At 37.9% G+C, this 19313-nt stretch overlaps 1 protein-coding gene across 1 annotated transcript; it reads right to left on the bottom strand.

Moving 5' to 3' along the window:
• Positions 1-532: 532 nt before the first annotated feature.
• Positions 533-19266, bottom strand: ZNF449 (zinc finger protein 449). Its single transcript, XM_002832149.6, has 5 exons — positions 19190-19266; positions 16412-16865; positions 14571-14775; positions 3860-3973; positions 533-3666 (listed from the first exon to the last, which is right to left on the bottom strand). Exons 2-5 carry the CDS (start codon positions 16763-16765, stop codon positions 2783-2785), a joined length of 1557 nt encoding a protein of 518 aa, XP_002832195.2. The 5' UTR covers positions 16766-16865; positions 19190-19266; the 3' UTR covers positions 533-2782.
• Between the last annotated feature and the right edge of the window lie 47 nt (positions 19267-19313).

Genomic DNA, 19313 nt, shown 5'->3' with positions numbered 1-19313 from the left:
AAATATATTTCATTTAATCTTCATAGTACTTTTGAGGTAGGTACTGTAATTTCCCCTTTATAATAGCTAGGAGGTAGGTACTGTATTTTGCCCTTATCTTTTTGAAATGCTCAGAAGTACAATTAGGCTTAGAAGTATAATTATCCATGCAATGTTCTAAATATGTTACCTGTTTCCAAGAACTATTTCATGTGTTTCTTGATTCAATGCCAGAAATATTTATTCTTATATATAGGGCACTGTAACAAAGAATATTAGACATTCTCTAACTTGTAAAAATCTAGCCAAGTATATTTGATATAAATGAGAGGGAGGATGCAACTCATATTATGATTGCAACTAACCCTACTAGCCAAAAATGGACTGTATTAAATGCTAAAAATGATGCATAATCACAGTGCCATGGTTGCAGAGAGAAAAGCGATTCCAACTTGGGATGAGGACAGAGTCAATTGCCATGCTTGTTGCCACTGTTCAGGGAAGAAGCTCTAAGTTGTTCAAATAATTAATTAGTGCAAGTGAAGCAGGAAGAGCACATACATTTCCGCTTTATTCAAATATTGCATAAATACAGAGCAGTTGGACACATCCATTCTAAGGCACTGTTCTGGTTTGAATGCAATTCCACAAGAGAGAAAAGAGAAGCCATTACATTCTGTATTTTTCATCTCTACATTCAGACTCCTCCCATATTATACATTTATTGCTACTGGGATATCAGTTTGAGCCCCAGACTTATAGCAGCATCATACGTTGACCTGGATGACAAGAATTAAAGATACATCCTGGGTCTAGCAATTGGTATAATTGGCACTTAATTACAAACTCTCTTGCATTATTCTCCACCTGTTTCCCAACTCTTGTTTAACTAAAAATACTATAAAATCTTTATGAGCCTGATCCATGAATTATATTTCTTTACTAGCTTCCACTAAGCCTAGAACAGGACTAGTTAGGCACATAGTAGATACCCCCAAAGTATTTATATCACTTTCGAGAACTTCAATGGAATAGAAGAGATATACTTTTCCTAATTGTAGTTTAAGGAAAGGATGACTGAATATCTTCATAAAGGGAAAATGAATGTCTTATTTCTTGTATTTTATAACAAGGAACTAGGCTCAATGAATATTTTCATGTTTTAACAGGTTTAATTGACCATGAGAAGTCTTCCCTTGCTTTGGGAATTTGAGCTGTTACCATGATTACATGAGAACATTTATATAAGTAGCAATGTGTGTGTGTGTGTGTGTGTGTGTGTGTGTGTGTGTGTGTGTATGTAATCATAAGTAAAATTCAAAGAGGTTGAGAATCACTGGGCAACTTATACATTATCTGAATTAGTGATCCTCACCTTCTTAAAATGATATGTGTATATACGTGTGTGTGTGTGTGTGTGTAAATGTAAGTAAAATTCAAAGAGATTGAGAATCACTAGGCAACTTAAAAATTATCTGAATTAATGACCCTCACCCCCTTAAAGTAGTATGTGTGTGTGTCTCTGTGTGTATTACACAAATTCATATATATTTTAAGAATTTTTCGTAACACCCTTAAAACAACTGGAGATAACTAGGCTTGGGAGCAACATAACTATACTGACAGCTATAGAAATATCTGTTTAAGGCAGTGTGTTCCAAGAGACATTTGCAGAATATTAGTTCTGTAGCTTATTATTGGGTATATGAAAAAGGTTTTGGGGTCAAATAAGTTTGGAAAACATTGAGCCAAAAGAGGTGCTTTTTCTCTCCTTTCTAGAGGACCTCTCAAGAGATTCTCATATGCTGATGTGCACTATGAATCTAAGAAGGCGGAACAGCAGGAAGTAATTCCCAAATATATTTGCAGAATATCTAGCAGAACTAAGTATTCTATGACACACACATAGGGAGATGCTGAATTAAAGAATGGGTAAAATTTTAAAAAGCACTGAAAGACACATGATTGAATACCAAAGGAGAGTGAAATACCAAAGGAGAGCAAAAGACCCTGGTTCTTCAGTCAATCAAAATTAAATTAGATTCTGCTTGTATAATTTCAATTGCCAAATGGATTCTTCCAGACATAGAGCTTACTTATTCTGTGAACAAAATAAATTACCAAATTAATACTCTGCTTTTAGCAGCATTACCACAGACTGCTGACTAAGCAGACTAGCAAACTTTGCAAAATTCAAAAGTAAAGGTTAAAATCTTAATTTCCTTAAACATAAAAAATTTCAGTGGAAATAACCCAGTTCTTACCAGGCAAATGACATCCCCTTCATCCTTGTGTTCCTGACACATTTTTATTGTTTGACAAAATTCACTGTCTCCTTTCCTGCCACATGGGACACATCTAAAGCTTTGAATGAATATAATCATCTTTAATAATGACAGCAGAATAACTATAGTACTGCTATAATCAATACGTCTGATAGACAGTTTTATCCACTATATTGACCCTACCTCTAAAAGGATTGTCATAATTTATATGCTTTATGTTTACACCTATGATACAGTTGCCTTGGAATACAAAATTTTTCATTGTAATTAAAAAAAGAAGAGTTGTGCAGACAGAAGAAATCAAATCTAAGAAAATCACAGGAGTAGATAAATACTCTAGAATTCATATACCTTGGAAGATGGGTTTTAAAACTAGTAAAAAAAAAAAAAAAGAAAAAAAAAGCTGTCTATGTTCTTATAAGCTCAAACAAAAGCTTCCAAGACAAACAGCCTGCTGCAGGTTAAGATTTTTTTGAGTTAGTGTCAATTTGTGTAAGACCTGTTTCCCTTAGCAATTCTTAAATAAGTCCTCTAAAGTGAGTGACCTGGTGCATAATAAGGCCGGCTCTCTGTCTGAAGCTTTTAGAACAATGAGTACACTTGTATGGCTTCTCCCCTGTGTGGATTCTTAAATGAATAACGAGGCTTGGTCTCTGTCTAAAACTTTTCCCACAATAATTACATTTAAAAGGTCTCTCTTCAGTATGCGTTCTCTGGTGCAAAGTAAGAGCTGTCAGTCGACTAAAACTTTTCCCACAATTATGACATCTATGAGGTTTTTCACCTGTGTGAGTTTTCAGATGTCTTTTAAGACTTGATCCATGACAAAAACTTTTCCCACACTCAAGACATTTATATGTTTCTTCTTCAGAATGGGTTCTCTGGTGCCCTATAAGATGTGACCGCCGAGTGAATCGCTTTTTACATACAGTGCATTCATAGGGTCTCTCCCCTGTGTGAAGTCGTTGGTGTCTATAAAGGTCTGAACTACGAAGGAATCTTTTCCCACATTCAGGGCATTTGTGAGGTTCTTCTCCTGAATGAATTCTCTGATGCCCAGTAAGTTGTGACTTCCGAGCAAAACATTTTCCACACTGAGGACATCGGTGAGGTTTCTCTCCTGTACTCTTTTTCTTATGGGGTTTAGGGTTGAGAGGTTCTTCCAAGTTGGAGTTCTCAGGTGTCTCTCCCAGAGTGGGGTTCTGCTGATCTACCAGTTTTGCTAAATCTGTCTGTAAATCCTCTGGGGGGGTTTCCCATTGATTTTCTAACTGTACATAGTCTTTTTGCAAAATGGGACCCTGGAGAGCATTCCCCTCTAAAGTTACAATAAATGGATACATAGTCTCCATTTTTTTCTGTTTTGAAGTATCTTCTTCATTTTCTATCCCGATCTCAAAACCTGAGAGAAGAAATAGAAACTGCAGATGATATTGTGTTCCACGGAGAAAAGAAAGTGAAGGAAAATGAACAGTTATGTTAAACCAGTGGTAGGAACATAGAAATTCCTAAATAGAATTCCAAACTCTTTATCTTTATTTAGGTTAAATTTTTCTTTTTTTTCCCCACTAGTATATCAAAGAACAATTACTTACCTATCTTGGAATCAAGTAATTGTTTCATTTCTTTAGAATCCTGTAATTCCTTCACCCATGGCTCTTCTCTATTCTCCAATGAGAAGTTCATGTCAAGTTTTGGTAATGGATATCCTGGCCAGAAGAAAGATGGGAAGCATTACAGTTTGGCTCATCAAAGGTTTTTCCAAAATTTAGGCTGACTTCTTGGACACATAGCCTCTTAGTAGCTATTTCCTTCTCCATTACTATTACTTCACCTGAGTCTCTTACAACAGTCTTTTCTTTAAAAGATAAGAGCAAAATGAAAATGAGGTGGTGTTCAATTCAAAGCTACTCTCTAATCTATGGAAGGTGAGTGAATAAATTCTGTGCTGAAATCAATGCACTAACTCATTTCAGCATCTATTTTGATACTAGATTTGTTTAGGTTAGAACTAAAATATAAAGTAAATTTCATAAAGTTTTGCCATATTAATACTGGGAAACACTGCTATTGAGTGCCAAATGAAGAAAGAGAGGTGAAAGTAGTAAAGTGTTTACTGGAAAAATTTCAGTGGAGTCTTTTGAATTTAAATGAAAACTGAACTGGGTTGAACCTAGCAAAAGCAGTATTTATGTTGGTTTCTGCTGAAGTCTAAAAGTGGATTCTCTTAAAATTAGCCCAAATAACTTTTACAGGTGAAAATGACTATTAGCCAAAATGACTACAAAATAGTATTTCAAAGTGTCAATCTAAGGATAACTAGGTGAAGTTTCTAACCACTCACGCTTGCCTTGTCTGACCACCCCTCTCCTCACTGACAGCTGGTATTGCTTACATCCTCTTTTCTGAGCCCCTTATTCTCCTCCTTTATCTCTGATCAAGTTTACTGGTCTTCAATGAAATGTGGGCTGTAAATTACTAATTTGATATCTAAATGTAGGCTGATGTTTAAATATTAGTATTATTAAAATGACATTAGGAATTTAGTTTGACTAATGTTAATCTGAAGGAAAATTTAAATTCCAGAACATTATATTCGAGGCAGAGGAAGTGGGCTAAAATACCTTGTTTTAGTTTTTCATGAAAAAAAAATTTCCTTTTCAAGATTAAGAAACTAAAGCTGAATTTCAAATAAAAGTGCTGTTTAAATTCACTATTTTGTTTTCATTTGGATTTCAAAGCTAAGATGAAATTACAGGGTAATATGAAACAGGTCAAATAAAATTCAAGGCAATAGATCAAAAGAAAGCTGCTGTGAAGTAAAAGATGGAGTTTCAATTGAAACTTGGAATAGGAGAGAATAGCAAAGGCTTAGGTACAAAATACTGACTTATAATCTAAATGAATGGTAATTTGAATCCACATGACAAAGCAGCACAAGTAAAAATAATTACGTAATGAGAAAAGACAGTATTGCTTCTTTCTTTTGTTAAAAGATGTAAAAGGCAACTGTGTAAAAATATGTATATAGTGTATTGTTGGGCATACGACATATAGAAATGTAATATATTTCCTAATAACAGCAGAAATGAGGTGGGTAAGAGCAAAGTGTATGGGACTGAAGAAATGACTCCAGTTGGTAATTCAAATCCACAGGAACAAATGAAGAAAACCAGAAATGATAAACAATGTTAATATAACAAAAGTTATAATATATATGTATTTTCCTTTCTTCTTTCAGCTTCTTAAGAGTCTTAAAATTATATAAAGCAATAATTATAACAATGTATTCTTGGCTTTAAAACATTTTTGATGTAACATGTATGATAGTAATATCACAAAAAGGGGGAAAAGAGAACAGAGCCACATAGGAGAAACATTTCTATATCTCACTGGCATTAAGTTAGTATAACTTTGAAACCAATGATAAGATGTACATGGTAAATCCTAGAGCAACCACTAAAGAAATAAAAGTAGTAAAATTATTAAAGTAAGTAAAATATTACATGAGAAATACTTACTTAATGAAAAAGAAAGCAGTAAAAGAGGGATAGAGGAACAAAAAAGACTTGAGGCATATAGAAAACAGAAAGCAAAATGGCAGATATAAATCCAACCATATCACAAATGAAATTAAATGCAAATACATTAAATGACTTAATCAGAAAGCAGAGAAGGTCTGACTGGATTGAAAAGATCCAACTATATACTGTTTATAAGAGGTATACTTTAGATTCAAAGATACAAACAGATTGAATGTAAAGGGATGGAAAAAGATATATCATACAAGTAGCAACCACAAGACAGCCAGTCAAAATAGGCATTAAAACAAACAAAAAAACCCATTACTAAGATATACAGGATCATTTTATAATGATAAAAATATCAATCCATCAGGAAAATATAACAATTATAATCATGTATGCACTTAATTTCTGAGTACTAAAATACATAAAACAAAACCCGACAGAAATAGTACAAGAACCAGATAATTCAACAATAGTAGTTGGACACTTCAATGACTCCTTGCACTAACAGATAGAAAATCTAGGCAGAAGATCAATAATACAAGACATAGAAAATACTATAAACGAACTAAACAGAATAGAAATGAGAATCCAGCAGTAAATCCATATACTTGTCCTGTGGTCAACTGATTTTGACAAGGGTTTCAAGGATATTCAATATAAAAAGAATAGCCTTTTCAACAAATCACGCTGAGACACCTGGATGTCTCCAGGGGAAAAAAATATTATTTGGACCTCTACCTCCCACCCTATTAAAAATTAATGAAAAATAGATCAAAGTCTTAGATGTAAGAGCTAAAATTATAAAACTGTTAGATGAAAACACAGGAGAAAATTTTTGTGACCTTGGATTAGGCAATGATTTCTTAGATAAGACATCAAAAGCACAAACAACAAAAGAAAAAACAATTACATTTGACTTCATCAAAATTAAAAAAGTATTTTGGGCTACAAAGGACACTATCAAGAAAGTGAAAAGATGGCCTACAGAATGGGAGAAAATACCAGCAAATCATATGTCTAATAAGGGACTTTTATCTAGAATACACAGTTGACCATTGAACAACATGGGTTTGAACTACACAAATACACTTACAGGCAGATTTTCTTCCACCTCTGCCACCCCTGAGACAGCAAGACTAAACTCTCCTCTATTCTGTTGATCTACATGTCTATTCTTATGGAAGTACCACACTGTCTTAGTTCATTTGTGTTGCTATAAAGACCTTTATAATGATCCACTTCCACTTAATGAATAATAAATATATTCTCTGCCTTATGATTTTCTTAATAACATTTTCTTTTCTCTAGCTTACTTATTGTAAGAATACAATATATAACAAATATAACATATGAAATACGTGTTCATTGACCATTGATGTTATCAGTAAGGCTTCCAGTCAACAGTAGGCTATTAGTAGTTAAATTTGGGAGAAACAAAAGTTATGTATATGGATTTCCAACTGCACAATAGGTCAGCACCCTTAACCTCCACATCGCTCAAGGGTCACCTGTATGAAGAACACATACAATTCAATAATAAAAAGACAAATAATTCAATTAAAAATGGGCAAGGGAACTAAATAGGTCTATGAAAATATACAAATGACCAATAAGCACATGAAAGCATGTTCAGCATTGTTACTCTTCAAAGAAAGAAATGCAAATCAAAACCACAATGAGTCACTATTTCATACCTATAGGATGGCTAGAATAAAAATGTCAAATAATAATAATAAATGTCGCCTAGGATGTGAAGAAATAAGAGTGTTTGTACACTGCTGGTGGGAATGTAAAAGAGTGCAGCCAGTTTGTAAAACAGTCTAGAAGTTCCTGAGAAGTTTAAACATAGAGTTACCATATGACCTAGCAATTGTGCTCCTAGGTATATACCCAAGAAAAATGAAAACATATATAAATACAAAATGTCATACTGAAATTTTTATAGCAGCATCATTCATAATAGCCAAAATATAGAAACAATCTAAATGTTCATCAGCTGTTGAATGAATAAACAAAATGTGGTATAATGTCACAATGGACTATTCAACCATAAATAGGAATAAAGTACTGATACATGTTACAACATAGTTGATCCTTGAAAATATGCTAAGTGAAAGAAGCTAGTCATAAAAGACCACATATTGTATGATTCCATTTATATGAAATATCCAGAATAGGCAAATCTAGAGAGACAAAAAGTAAATTAGTGGTTGCTTTGGAGTGGGAGAGATGGGGGCCAAAAAGTGATAGCTAAAGGGTACAGGGTGGTGACAGTTGTACATATTGTGAATATACCAAAAAACATTAAACTGTACACTTCAAAGGGGTGACAATGTATGGTATGTGAATTATATTTCAATAACGCTATTTTAAAAAGATGTAAATGTAAAAAAACATTTAAATATTGACATCATTAAATGATATTAACAAATTAGTTTGGCTAACATTAATCTGAAGTAAAATTTAGATTTCAGTACATTATATCAAATCCTAGGAAGTAGTGTAAAACATATTTTCACAGGGAAAAAAACAATAGATTTTAGATTAAGAAATATAAAATACACTTCCAATAAAATGTTTTATAAACTCACTATTTTGTTAACAAAGCTTGGATTTAAACCCAGGAGTGGGATAACTGAATGATGTGGTGGAAGAGGCCCCCCCCAAAAAAACAGAAATTATACATTTAAAAAATAACTAAGAGTAGAATTGGATTGTTTGTAACACAAAGGATAAATATTTGAGGAGATGTATACCCCATTTACCATGATGTGATTATTATGCAATGCATGCAATGTATTAAAATATTTCATATACCTCATAAATATATACACCTACTATGTACCCACAAAAATTAAAAACAAAAAATTTTTAAAAGTTAGTGGAAAAAAATAAACTGGAGTTCATAGATTAAAGAAAGCTGCCATCAAGCAAAAGTGAGAAGGAATTGAAACTGAGGAGAGCAGCAAGTAGCAAAGGCTTAGGGTGGTAGAAGCTTGGAGGCCCAGGAGATCTCAATATGAAAGCCAGAAAAACAGTTTTGGGAATGACAGGAATTGTTCATATGGTTATTCTCATCTTACAGAGCACAAACTTGAAACTCTTAAGACTATAGATTTAATCAAATATCACTTCAAAACCAGGCCCAGACACCTGCTCCTTGGGTAAAAGAAGCTCTATGACCTAGTTGAAGGACTAAAAGTAGCCCTGGAAGCAGAATCTGGTACCCATGAGATCTAAGGTCAGAAGTGTTACTACCAGGCAGCTGTGTCTCATGGGCTTCCCATATTGGCCCTCAAGTCTAGCTGCTACTTTCTGCACAGCACCAAATTACAGAGGTTTGAGTACTTTTGCTTTGGTTCCTTGTCCCCAGCATCATACTCCTGGTGCCAGCTTTCAAAAAGCTTGACCCCAAATTGGGTGCATCAGGACAGTCTCCACACCTTGGATGTGAGAACACGGTGCTCATACTTGAGCTTCTTCATGGATGTCAACCTAATGCACTTCTTATATGTGTAGCACAGCCCACTCCAACCCTGTGGTCCTGAGTAATATTCAGATACTTCTGGACACTGTCACCAATTTATTTGCATTTCTCAACCTTATTTTCACAGTCCATGTCAGCTAAAACCAATTCCCATTAACTTTTGACCATGTCTCACCTTTAGGTATCAGTTCCCATCCTCTACTCTTACATATTGAATAAAATACCACCACGAATGCTGAATAAAACTGATGCTTACTGAAAGGGTTTCCACAGATATTTGCCCTACTCTGTTGGCCAACATAGCGAGAACAGTTATGGCTCTTACATAGCAAAGATAAGTGAAGATGAGCAGAATTTGGCATTCCTATATATTGTGGTGGGAGGATAAATTGGTACAATAATTTCAGAAGGCAATTTGGCAATATCTATTAAAGTTTTAAATGCCCATTAATCAATCAATTCCAATTCTAGAAATTTATCATATTAATACCCACATATATAAGTATTCTCCAAATGTTTTCTAGTTTGGCTCCATGGCTTCTGGGTCAATGCTGAGTGGCAATAAAAAAGCAGGCCTTAATGCCTACTTCTGTCAGGGGGCTCTTCTCTTTACCCTCAATGTAAGCTATCTGTAAAGCTACTATTATTGGATGAGTGGTTTTACAGTAATAGAAGAAACATTAACTGCTGGTCAGTAAAAAGAGAAGGGCCCTACACTCTACTTCTATGAGCTCATTTTCTTTTTTATCTCCCACAGGAATGAGAAACACAAAGAAATGATAAATGTTTAAGGTGATAGATATGCTAATTACCCTCATTTGATCATTACACATTGTACACACATATCAAAATATCACTCTGTATCCCATAAATAGGTACAATTATTACATGTCAATTAAAAATAAAAGGAAAAAAGGAGGGCCATACAGATAGAAACCAAAGCCTGTTACCTTAAATTTAATCACGTCTCCTGGTTTTGAGACCATAGTCTAGAATATTAGTTTTCCAATGACAATAATATATTGCCCAGGATGTTAAACTAATCCTCTGGCTATAGCTAAGAGATCCATCATAGGTATATTATATTTGACCAAATTAAGTGAAGAAATTTTACTTAGGAAAAATTAACTTAAGAAAAAAAAGGAAATTATTTTTGATTTTTTTTTTAAGTAAAAGGCTATTAAGTCCAGGCATGGCTGATTCAAAATATGCTCCCAAATTCTTCGGTATTCTTTCCTTCAAGAGGTGGAATTTCCTTTTCCTTCACTTAAGTGTGGGTTGGACTTAGTGACTCTTCTAATGAACAGAATATGGTATAAGTATGGTATATAGGTAGGTTATCAAAGACATTGTGTCATCCTTCTTGCTTTCTCTTGGATCCTTTGCCCTGGGGGAAGCCTGCTGCCCCATCATAAAGATACTTAGGTAACCTATGGAGAAATTCCTTTGGCAAGGAATTGAGGCATCCTGCCAGTCCCTGCTGACATCTTCACAACAACTACAAGAGAGACTCTGAGCCATAAACATCTAGTAGATCACTCCTGAATTCCTCTCAAAAAGAGTAACATGATAAATTTTAATTTTATCATGTTCTGAGATAAATCTCAAAAACATGATACTTTTTCCTTTAAGCTGCTAAGTTTCGGGGATAATTAATTGCCCTTCAATAGCTATCCAATGCAAAGAGGGAAAAGCAATTGGAGATTAACAAAGAAGGTGCTTCATTGAATGTTCCCCTCATCCTAAACTCAGGAAATGTCTTCATTAAGCCCCATTAGCAAAGACTGTCTAGTAAGAGCTTCACTACACCAAGAAATGTCATTACTATAGTTGGGGGTTAGATATTAGCTTATGGTAAATTTTTTGGTATAGTAGAATAATCTGAAGAAGTTTAATTTATAAGAATCTTCTGATGCTTTCTAGACAGCATTTGTTTGTCCTGTATTTTACTTTAAATTTTCATCTCTCATATTCTTTATCACCAAAAAGATGTGATCTTTTACATTTCACATACATTCCAAATGAAACCTCATCAATTGAAATGAAAAACCCAAGGCTTTGACAACTCAAAATGCAATCCAGTTTTGGTGTACGAATTTTGAACTCCATATTTTCAAAGATAAGCATGATATATTTTATGATTTTAGGACTAGCGTCTCCTTGCCTCTTTTCTTTCTGATTGCATACATTCTAATATTATTGCCTATCTCTGGCATCAAAGTGTCCAGCATGAATTCAAATAAGGGATTTTGTTTTAAAGTTTATGTCTTCCTTAGGTCACTTTATATTGTTCACTTAAGTTCTCTTTTATTTTGCAATGAATGTGTATATGTGTTTTCAGTTATATTACACGAAAAAATATATATGCACAATTCATATATACTCAACAACCTAATTTTTTGCTGATAGGAAATAGGTTCCAAACATTAATATAAAATCAATTGACTTCCATTACTTTTGAATTTCTTCTCCACTCAGCTGGCATCTTGTGCTTTCCATTCAGTCTACAATAGAATGTATTTCATGTAATACATCAAATATACTTTTGTTTAAAGTAAAAGTTTAAGTAACCTTTAAATAATAGAATAAGCCTTGCAACATTTTTCAAAGCATAATATATCACTTTAAACGGTGATAAGAAAAGGATAATTTCCTGTCCTCCAAATTTGTAATTTTTATCTGTTAAATTAATTAATTCTATCTATCCTTTGTTAAATATACTAGATTTCCATGTGCTTTAGAGAGCAAAATATTAACACCAGATAAATATTGCTACTATGTGGTATTTGTACCTGCAGTGTTGACAAAAGGAGCGAATTAACATGGAGAATCAGAATGCAAATGCAGAAAGAGTTATACTTCAAAATATTACTAGCTAAGTTTTACTACTTGTTCCAGGCATATACACATAAACCTGGTCTTTTTTTTTCCTTTTTTTTTTTTTAGAATTATTCAACAGACTATGAAATGTAGATGAGGTAAAGCTTGGAACATAAATGGCAATATTATATAGTTCTGCTTTGACCACAATATGTATACTTGTAAAGTTTTCCTCTTTTGTCACTTTTATTTAAAAATATGCTGGAGACCCATAAGCACCTCAAACTCTGTACATTCAAATCTAAACTCAACTTGACCCACCGAATCTGATCTTCCTCTTTTGTTTGTCATGTCAGTGAATAATATTACTATCTACCCAGTTCAATGGCCAGAAACCTGGATTCCATCCTTACTCCCTTCTTCTCCATCACCCTGACACCCAGTCAATCACCAAGCTCTATATTTCACACCTTCTAAGTATCCTTTGAATTACATTTTCACTCCATCATCACCAACATGCCCTTGCTGTACAACAACATCTTCTCACCTGAATGATGGCAACAACCTCCCAAATGGGGTCCCTGCTTTCAGCAGTATGTATCCATTCCTACTATAGCCAGAATAATCTCCTAAAATGCAAATTTGTGTATGTCACTCTGGTACTGGAGAACCTCAAAATGGTTCCCCACTTCCCTGATAATCAAGTGTGACTTCTCCATGAGGCTGCAAGTTCTTCATGACCCAGGACACTGCTTCTCTCTCCAGCCTCTTCTATTGCCACTCCTGCCCCACTGTTCTTCTATGTCCCTTGCACTGCAGCAGGAGGTCTTCTCTCTCCCTTCAGAACTTTGCACATGTTGTTGCTTTTGATCCCAGCCCTCTCCGCTTCCCATGTACACCACTCCACAGGCTCACTTTGATCCATCCTGTAGGTTTTAACCCAGATCCTCCTTCCTCCAGACTTCCCTCTCAGCCAAAAGCTGGTTAGGTGGCCCTCCTCCATGCTCCTGGGCATCCTATTCCTCCCAACATACCATTTACTGTCAGATTTCTGTTACATACAGGACAAAAAGTCCTACTGACATATCTGAATTGTCCACTGAACTGTAATCTCCAGGATGACCAGAGCTGCTTTTCTACCTTGTGTGCTACTGAATCCCCAGGGTCTGGCATGGTGTCTGGCTCCTCAAAGGTGCTTGTAGATAGTGTACAAATGAATAAATGATATTAATATGATGTGGAAAGGGGCATGGTTGCTAATCCTGGGTACTGAGCTAGTTATGGATGGATCAGACATTTATATTTTATAACTTGGACAGTTCTTATTTTCATTTTTTATGTGTCTTCTGTGGTCTCAGTATTTAACAGTCTCTTGAACGTGCGAACATGTTGAAACAGTGCCTGGGGGAGTCAGGGGAGAGGATTCTGGCCACACTCGGGCCAAAGCTTTAATGCGAGGGGTAGAAGAGGTACAGGGAACACTGGGTAAGAAAACCCCAAAGGAGAAGCCGGGTGCAATGGCTCACACCTGTAATCCCAGCACTTTGAGAGGCCAAGGCAGGCAGATCACCTGAGGTCAGGAGTTCAAGACCTGCCTGGCCAACATGGTGAAACCCCGTCTCTATGTGTGGTAGTGCACGCCTGTGATCCCAGCTACTCGAGAGGCTGAGGCAGGAGAATCCCTTGAACCTGGGAGGTGGAGGTTACAGTGCGCCAAGATTGCGCCACTGTACTCCAGCCTGGGCGACAGAGCAGGACTCCCGTCTCAGAAAAAAAAAAATAGAAAACCCCAAAGGGGAATAAAATATAGGAGCAACTGGACTATGTGCTCTTGCTGCCTTTCTCCACTTGGACTTTCTCCTTCTAGAACTAACCCCTGTGGTGTCTGGGCCAGTGATTCTCAAACTTTAGTGTGTGTAGCACTCACCTGCAGAGCTTGCTAAACATGCACCCCTGGTGTTCATGCTGCAAATGGTCTGCTTACTACAGTTTGAAAAACACTGTAATAGGTTTTGATTTAATGAGGTAGATATTTCCTTTAGACTGCAGTAAGCGGTTGATCTTACAGGATCTAAAGAGACTATATTACTAAAGTATTAAGTTTGAATAAGGCTCTGATGCCATAAAAGCAACCGAGGCCCTTGGGGCCCACAACATCACAGTTCCTGTTGATTAAAATTGGGCTGAGAAATGAGTCCTTATCCAGAATCCAAACTCCCATAGTTTTCCTGTGTAATATTCTTGATCAAAAGACTCCTTATCAGGGTCATTAGCTTAAAGGGTTCCTAATCCCAGGGTTCTATCCAAAGTGCTTTGTTCCCTACTATTCCCAGAGAGACTTTTTCCTCTTCTTTATCTGAGTGGTCAATTTCCATTGGGTAATTGGTGTTTCTAACCCAACCCTAACCCTTGAGAGTTCCTGAACTCTCAAAACAGAAACAAAAGAAAGGAGAGAAACCCTTGCCTTACCAGGGTCCAGAAAGGTCTGACATTCTCCAGTAGCACCATAGTTCAGCTCCGGTGGCCCTGCCTGTGGGATCCATGCCTCTGCTACTGGGGCCTCCTGGGCAGGTCCCATTACCTGGAGTGCAGGTGACTCTAGGTGCATGGTTGGTGGTATGTGTGCCGTTCCCACTGGTGCCAGTTCTTCCAAGAGCATGTCATGCATATCAACCTGGGGGAAATGCCAGAACCATCACTCTCAAGTCTAGACCAACAGTGCCCAGTAGAATTGTATGAGAATCATGCATGTAATTTTAAATTTTCTAGTGGCCATATGAATAAATTTTTTAAAAAGTAAGGCCAATCTTAATAGTACGTGTTACTTAATCCAATGCAAACAATCAGGATTTCAACATGTAATCAATATGAACAATTATTAGTGAGATATTTCACCTACTTTTTTCATACCAAGTCTTCTGCATGTGGTGTGTATTTCATACTTACAGCAGATCTCAATTGGCATTGGCCATATTTCAAGGGCTCAAGAGCTGTACATGACTAGTAGTGACTGTATTCAGCAGCAAATGTCTAGACCACATGAAGATAAAATCTTATATAGTAAACAAAACCAAGGAGACAGAGAAAGAAAGGGCAACCACCAACCCAAGTACCCTAGGGAGACAGAAAACTTCAGAAGACTCCTGTTCAGGAGCCCTGAAGCTAACAGTTCCTGCAGAGAACCCCCATAGACAAGACTGGAGTATCCCTGATGCCCATCTGGAAGCTCCTGCTCCCTTTTCCCAAAGATACTGCCCTCTCTCAGTCACGGCACTTCTGAAAAGAGGCTTTACACAGTCATTCTGAATGGCAGACAGTGCCACCGTCCCCATGGGGAGTTTTGGATATGCTGACAGGTGGTGGCTATCAGAATTTAATGGAACATAATTTACAATGCAGAACTGTTCCAGGTCCCTACTAAGTGTGGAATGTCCTACTCAAACATTCATGTGAGTAAAAAGAACCTGTCAAGAACCCCACCTTGTTGGTCAAATAAGTACAACTGTTTGTTTTGTTTTGCATAGTTTCAGCACAAATGAAATTTTCTAGGAATGCACTAATGTGAAAAGCAAAGACTACACTGCTTATTGTTCAGATTTACCAAGAGTCGTATGCCATTTTGGAAAATCACATGACAAGGAGCAACACTGTTCGTAGTACTTGAGCTTTATCAGTCTGAATTTCTGGCTGTCCCATTCACAATGATTCTAAGCATAGATGCAAACATCTGACAACTTCATGACATTTGGTCAGGCCCAAGCATGTATATGTACAAATCCCTATCAATTTATAACAAACTATGTTTCTTTTCCTTTATATTCCTTCTAGACTTGACTCAGGGTTGGCAAACTTTATAAAGAGCCAAATAGTAAATATTTTAGGCACTGTGGGGCACATTCACTGTCAGTTCTCCTTCTTCCTCTTTTTTTCAATGACCTTTCAACAAGATAAAAAACCATTACATATAGAGTATACAGATAAACAGGGTATGGCTAGAATTGGCCTTCAGGCCATGGAGCAATGTACTGACGCTTTGGGTTGATGTATGTGGGTAGATTATGTTGTCTATCAATTTCATTTGTGCATAGTAAAGTGGACATTATAAACTATTTGTTATAGAAAGGGAATTGAGTCTGATAGAGTTAAAAGCACTGACTCATTTGCTGAGTTCAGCAGAAGAGAAAAAGGAAAAGGACTCTGGAGAAATCTTGAGGCTGGGGAATGACATAGAGACAAATGTGTGGTCTAGTCCCAGCTGCCTCAGCTACTTCCTTTGGACCAATCACGAAGATCCCACATTCTTTTCTTACCTGCTGCTCTGGTATCTCAAGTTCTCTCTGTAAGTCTTCTATCAGTGACACAACTCTTTCTCTATTCTCTGGGCAGTGCTCCCTCACCCAGGTCTCTATCTCTGTGGGCAGGATAGTTAGGAATTGCTCCAACACTAGCAGCTCCAGGATTTGTTCCTTAGAGCGCATCTTCGGCTTCAGCCATTGACAGCAAAGCTCCCAGAGTTTGTTAAATGCTTCATGAGGCCCAGCTGCTTCTCTGTACTGGAACTGCCTGAAGCGCTGACGGAAAACTTCACAGTCAGTATCATACTCTTGAAACACAGAGCCTTGATTCAAGGATGCCTGGATTGCACAACCCAGGGCCACAGCCATCGCCCCCTTCCAGCAGTTTACAGTTTATCTGGAGCCTCACTTCTCAGATTCCGACTTGTTTCTCTCTGAAATCGTTGGGGTGGGAGGGAGCCACCTACAGCTAAGGACAGAAAAAAAATGAGAAAGGAGAAACAGGAGTGGTCACAAGAGGGCTTACTTACCTCCGTTAACTTCTTTTTTACCAAAGAACCTCCGTTAACTTCTTTTTTACCAAAGAACCTGTTAACTTCTTTTTTACCAAAGAACCTCCGTTAACTTCTTTTTTACCAAAGAACCTGTTAACTTCTTTTTTACCAAAGAACCTCCGTTAACTTCTTTTTTACCAAAGAACCTGTTAACTTCTTTTTTACCAAAGACCTAAAGTAGTTCATTATTTTTCTCTTGGTTTTGAGAATCTGATGAAAGCTTCAGACTCACTTCCTAGAAAAATACACATACACATCCTTTTCTGCATCTAGTTTCAAAAGTTTATAAAATCTCAAAGCCTCTAGAATTGTGCTTGCTGTCCAATATGGTAGCCAACAGCCCCATGTGACACTTTAAGTTTAGTCAAAAATTTAGTTTCTCAGTAATATTAGCTAAATTTCAAATGCTTAATAGACTTCACTGCAAAAAGGTCTATTGGACAGTTCTGCCTTAGAATTCCATGGTCCCAGGCTAAGGACCCTGAATTTATTAATAAATGAACCCTTATAGATCTCTTGGCATTTAACCCATTCCCAGTTTAATTCCAATTGTCATGTGTTTCTGAATATATGTAGATCTCAAAAGAAATGGCGAAGGAATACTAACAATACTTCCAAAAAACTCTGAAAGTCCATCTAGCTTTAAGTACCTCCTAATGGCCTTCGACCAAAGTGAACTTAGGTAGAGCCATGGTTTGCAAAGGCAGCAAATTGTCCATCTCTCATTCTTGTCCTCACCGAGTCTGCGTAATTCCCCCAGTAACCCCATGCCATTCCTTCCCCACTCCCCTCCACCATAGCATTCCAAGAGGATCTCCTATGTGAAAAATATACTGCAATAGGGAGGCCATTAGGAATTTGCTATGCATTCATAACAACGGATATTTATTGAGTTCATGCTATGTGCCAGGTACTGTTCTAAGCATTCTACATATACTTGTCAATTAACCCTCACCCAAGGTTAGGAGCTCGGTACTAGTATTATCCCCTGGATACAGATGAGGGAATTGAGGTTTGAGGATTAGGGGGATTGAACAACTTGTCTCAGGTCACATGGTAAATGCCAGAGGGAAATGGTGATTACGTCAAAATCTATATTCTCCAGCAATCCAAAGGTCTAAAAACATCAAAATGTTCTTGGTATAGTCTTTGAGGTCACAGAGACAGTCACATACATGTTTCTACAGGTCTCAAGACCTGTATCTGCCCATGTGCCTTGGGTCCTCTCTCTCTGCATGTGCTGAGACAGCTGCTGTAGTTGTCCTCTTCTCTGGAGGGGATTCAAGGGAAAAAAGTACTCATGACTCTCTTCCTACCCAGTCAACCTAAATCAGCACTCTGTCCTTGTATCCCCCTTTACCATGATGGTAGCCCGACTTTAGCAGATCGGTTTAGGTATGATAACCTGCTAGCTGTGTGACCCTGACACCCAGTGCTTCTTTTGTAACAGAAGATAATCACAGCATCTACTTTATAAAATGTTCTGCGTGGATCCAATTGCATGGGAAGAGAATAGCAGCATGCCCGGCACAGAGGAAGCACTCAATTAAAGTTTATTGCTTGTCAGGAGTCATTCCTAGGGGGCCTCTATTTCCCAGAGTCTAGGCACCTAACCGTTGCTGGAGGGCATCCAGGAACTGTGCTGTTTTTGGCTCTGGACCCACCCGTTAATCTGCTCCAGCCTCACAGCTGGCCAGCCCTTCCCTGACTGACCCAAAACCTTCCACCACGTCTACCAGGGAATTGACCCTTCGGGTTTCCTTTGATGGACCCTTCCCAGAGAAACGTTCATTTCACTGTTGGACCTGTGATTTCTCTCCAAACCTTCTCGTAGAGAATCCACCCTCATGGGGCCTATAAGAAAAGCGATGTGTGTAAAGAGAGCACTTGAGGAACGGCAAGAGTGACACGTCCCTAAAAAGTGTAAAAGCTGATTCAAATTCGGATGCTAGTGTCTGGGGCGCGGCCCCTGTTCGCTCTTGGGCGACGAGGTCCCGACGCCTGGAGAGGAGCTCCCAGCCCAGGAGGACTCCCGGGAAGGCCCGGTCGGGTCGCAGGGAGTGGCGGCGGGGACCCTGGCCGGATAGGGGCCCACCGCCCACCACTCCTTCCGGCGCCCGCCGCCCGAGGCACAGCTGGAATCACCCAGTTGGCATGGCCCCGGCCACGGAAAGGAGCCCCGCTACCCGCGCCCGCGCCCCAGGGAACGGCCACGCCCTCTGGCCGCTCGGGGACTCACCGCCTCAGCGCCCACGGTTCTCCCAAGCTCACCGGCAACTGCCCAGGGCGCAGGCGCGGGGCTGCACTACGGACTACATCTCCCGGCAGGCCACACGCCGCCCGCCGCGCTGTGCGCCCACAGG

This window comes from Pongo abelii, chromosome X (genome assembly GCF_028885655.2).
Source record: "Pongo abelii isolate AG06213 chromosome X, NHGRI_mPonAbe1-v2.0_pri, whole genome shotgun sequence".
Classification (NCBI taxonomy): Eukaryota; Metazoa; Chordata; class Mammalia; order Primates; family Hominidae; genus Pongo; species Pongo abelii.
The sequence above is the reverse complement of the archived record's forward strand: the minus strand, read 5'-3'. Positions and strand labels throughout refer to the sequence as shown.